The sequence below is a fragment of the Elephantulus edwardii genome, unplaced genomic scaffold (assembly GCF_000299155.1).
Source record: "Elephantulus edwardii isolate Elephantulus edwardi_28Jun2011 unplaced genomic scaffold, EleEdw1.0 scaffold00148, whole genome shotgun sequence".
NCBI lineage: Eukaryota > Metazoa > Chordata > Mammalia > Macroscelidea > Macroscelididae > Elephantulus > Elephantulus edwardii.
The window spans coordinates 3,854,292-3,858,056 of NW_006399898.1; the positions used below are offsets into that span (position 1 = coordinate 3,854,292).

General features: G+C 53.1%; 1 protein-coding gene across 1 annotated transcript in view; it reads right to left on the bottom strand.

Annotated features, from left to right (window-relative positions):
- DNAH10 (dynein, axonemal, heavy chain 10) overlaps window positions 1-3,765 on the bottom strand; it is a 119,470-nt gene that overhangs the window by 52,011 nt on the left and 63,694 nt on the right. The window contains exons 40-42 of the mRNA XM_006894627.1: window positions 1,571-1,690; window positions 569-714; window positions 34-186 (exon numbers count right to left, since the gene is read on the bottom strand). Coding sequence (XP_006894689.1) covers window positions 34-186; window positions 569-714; window positions 1,571-1,690 — 419 coding nt within the window. The remainder of the gene's footprint in view (window positions 1-33; window positions 187-568; window positions 715-1,570; window positions 1,691-3,765) is intronic.

The window sequence follows — 3,765 nt, forward strand, 5'->3', positions numbered from 1 at the left end:
GCTGGGACCTCCCCACCCCACCCCCCTCGCTACCTTGGGCATGTTCATGTCGTCCATGAACACCAGCAGGCGCTTCCCCGTGGGCGGGCCGTACGTGTCCTTGGTCCTCTTTTCCACACTGGCTTCCAAGTTTCTCTGGATATCCAGGGAGGTGGTGCGGGACGAGAAGTTGACCGTCAACACGATCTGAAATGAGATCGTCGGGGAAGCTGCCCTGTCCACCGGGGGGCGTCAGCAGACATGCTGGAAAGGAAGCTGTCATCTGTTGTGCTAACTCCGTGACATCTGAGCCTTAATTGTGTGGTGGTTCACATTGTTGGCTTGTTCCATTGAAGCCCTGAAGGAACTTTCAGGAACTTTCTTACTGTGAGCAGAGCTGGAGTCTACACAGCAAGTTGGTTTTCCATTTGACCACTGACACTCATTCCGATTCCTGACACTCACTGCAATCCCCACAAGATAACGAGGCCCTTCCCACGTCACCCCCGTTCTCCTGTTTCCCCGTTTCCTGGCATCCTAACCATCCCAGGCTTCTGAGCCCTTCTCCTGGGCCAGTCCAGTGACCTACGTTTGTCTCTTGATTAAGATTTTTCAGGAAGTTCTGGGTAGTAGCCGTCTTTGAGGTGCCTGATTCACCGACGAAAAGAACAGGCTGCTTAATTTTAGTCACTTGCTCCAATATCCAGCTGGTGCGGGTGGTGTCCACTGTGGGAACTGAGGGAAGGAGAAAAAAATCCCCACATGCATTAAGAGCCGCCGGGTCCGAGGAACTGCAGACAGCACATGGAATCAGAGTGACCACTAGCCAGAGGCCATCAGGTGACTTTGAAATATGTGTGTGGGGGGGTCAAGCCTGCTTCATAAAGTGCCAGCACCTCAACTGACCCCCAGCTTTATTGAGGTGTAACTTACATCCTATAAAATATACCCACTGGACGTGTCTCCAGCAAGACTAGGATGTTCCTACAGTTGAGCCCTCACCATCAGCAGCGAGCTTCGAACACCCGAGCTGTTCTTAATGCGTGATTCTAATTTCTACACAAAACATAAGAACTCAGCTTCCTTGCGGATCTCCTGCGTCTCGCGGGCTCTCCTCTGTGGCGTCTGGCTTTTCCCCACCAACACACACCTCTAAAGACAGTAACCACAGCATCAGGTTGAGGTCGACCTTGCACTGACAGGTTTTAATCCCAGCGGTTGCTGAGAAAACAGATACGCCTTGGTCCATTAGAACAATGGGGCCACCACCATACATGCTGGAGAAGCCATTCAGCCTGTGACTTATCTAAACAGCCAGAGGCGTGTTGAGAACACAGCTCTCTGCAGCGACTTGCACACACACAGCACAGGCCTGGTCAGTGAGGACCCTCTGCTTAAACGCGGCCATGATCTTCCTTCCCGTGCCCAGTCAGCTCCGAGGGCGGCAGGGGCTCCGTGGAAACGGGAGACAAAGGCCAGCAGCCCTGTCCACCCCACCCGGTACTCTGAGCACCCAGAGGGCACACGGCGGCTCTCACCGTCCCTGAACCAGACCCTCTTAGCCCAAGGGACAGGCGCAGGCCCCGCTTACCCAGGATGTCCACAAACTTCTTTTCAGGACTGTGAACGTACTCGGGAACTAGTTGACTCCACGGGATCCATTTTTTCTCTTTGGAATCAAAGTGAAAGTCGTACAAGGTAGGAAGATGCCCTGTAGGAGACAGGGTGTGTTTCTTCTTGGTCACTGGGTTAGGGAGACAAAAACGTCACCACAGTCTGGAAATGAGCTGATCCCTCCCGTCCACTGGACAGCTAGGGAATCAGGAGTGGCTGCCCAGGACAGGAGTTTACTGGGCACTTTGAACTGATGCCGCCCATCCACCGGACAGCTCCTGGAAATCGGCAGTGGACGCAGAACAGGGGTTTACTGAGCACTTTGAGCTGATGCCTCCCTTCCACTGGACAGCTCCAGGAAATCGGGAGTGGACACCTCAGGACAGGAGTAGACTGAGCACTTTGAGCTGATGCTATTGGGTTACTAGAAAGGTACCTCGTGAGAACTCTGAACTGATGCTCCTCACCAAGTATGCAGCCCTCATAGTGCTGGGACCAGTGCTACCTGTCCAGCAGACAGACAGGGGCTGAGCTGTGACTCTGAGCTGGGAGGAGGAAGTCGCACGGGGTCCTCGCTCCGGGCGTGACAGCTGCTGGTGGGTCACGGGAGGGTGGTTGATAGCAAGTATGCAGTGTCCCTGCTGAGGGCTACATTCCACCACAAGCCTAGCTCCCCAGATTCAGGCACACGGTCCCTCCTGCACATTTCAGGAGCCTGATGTGGGAGACTGGGTGACGAGCAGGACCCTGGAGGGCAACACAGGCTCAGACCTGTGCAGACGGCCACCATCTGTGAGTGAGACTCTGCTGATCGCTTCCTACCCCAGTCAGAACACCACGGGCAACAGCGATGGTTGATAAGCAATGCGTACGTGGCCCTTGTAACCACAGCCATTCCTGAGCCGTCTCGAAACAATTTGGAATTTGGTTAAAATCGTGTCCCTGCTGCAAAATGCTGTGTCTACCCAGAACTTTGGAATGTGGGGCTATTTGGAAATGGGGTCTTGACATGAGAAAGTAGTGAAAATGGAATGGAGTGGCCCGAACTCTAATCACTGGTGTCCCCAGAAGAAGTGGAAGGGAAACCAGAGACGCACAGGTGTAGACGACTGTGTGGCTGTGGAGGCGGAGATGGTGGTGATGAAGCCGCAAGTCAAGGGACTCATGGGACAACCAGAGGCCAAAGGCCAAAGAGGGCTCGTCCCCTAGAGCCTTCAGAGGGAGCTCCGTCCTGTTCTGGCTGATTCCGGACCCCTGCAGTCTGGGAACTGTACAAGAACCACCTCTATTGTGTGGGACCACCTCGTTTGGGGAACTTAATTACAAAAGCCACATGGCATTCATCCAGAAAGCTCCCCAAGGAAATGCCACCGGCTGGATGCCCAGAGGACTGGTGACTGGAGTCCAGGGCGGGCAGCTGGGAGGCCGGTCAGGGGAGGATGGAGCTCAGGGAAGGGCTTGGGGACTGGGCGTAGGGGGGTCAGAGGAAGGGAAAATGGTTAAAGGGTGTTATGGATTGAAATGTGTCCCCCAAAAAAATATATATATGTCAGCTTGCCTAGGCCATTATGTAATTATCTTCCACTTTATCTTATTATCCTATGTGCTATAAAGCCAAACTTTAGTCATGTAAATGAGTTAATGACTGAGACTGGTGGCCGCTATCAGGGAGGCTATTGACCCAGTGACTGCAGCTGTGGGCTCACGCGGGTCAGAGATGGTGAGGACAGCACAGGACAGGACAGGGGTCAGTTCTGTTGTTCACAGGGTCACGATGAGTCATACTCAACTCGACAGCATCACATGACATAGGACAGAACCTGAGGGTTGAGGCGTATGAGTCAATCTCGTTTAAGATAAAAAGGAGATTTAACAAGCAGGCGGACATCAGGAGGACTGGGAGGGAAAAGAGCCTTGGGCTGAGTGTGTCCTTTAGATCCAAGGTCCCTGCACTGGGAACCTTCTGGAATCCGGAGGCACACAGAAAGAAAGCCTTCCCCAGAGGAAATACCGTAAATTTGGAGTTCTGGCCTCTTAATCTATGAGAGAATAATATCTGGTGAAATCACCCATGTATTACGTTTCTGCTTTTGTAGCACTGGGCAACTGAGACACTGCACTGTGGTGTCTTTGTGACAGCAGCATTGGATGACTGAGACAGTGCACTGTGGT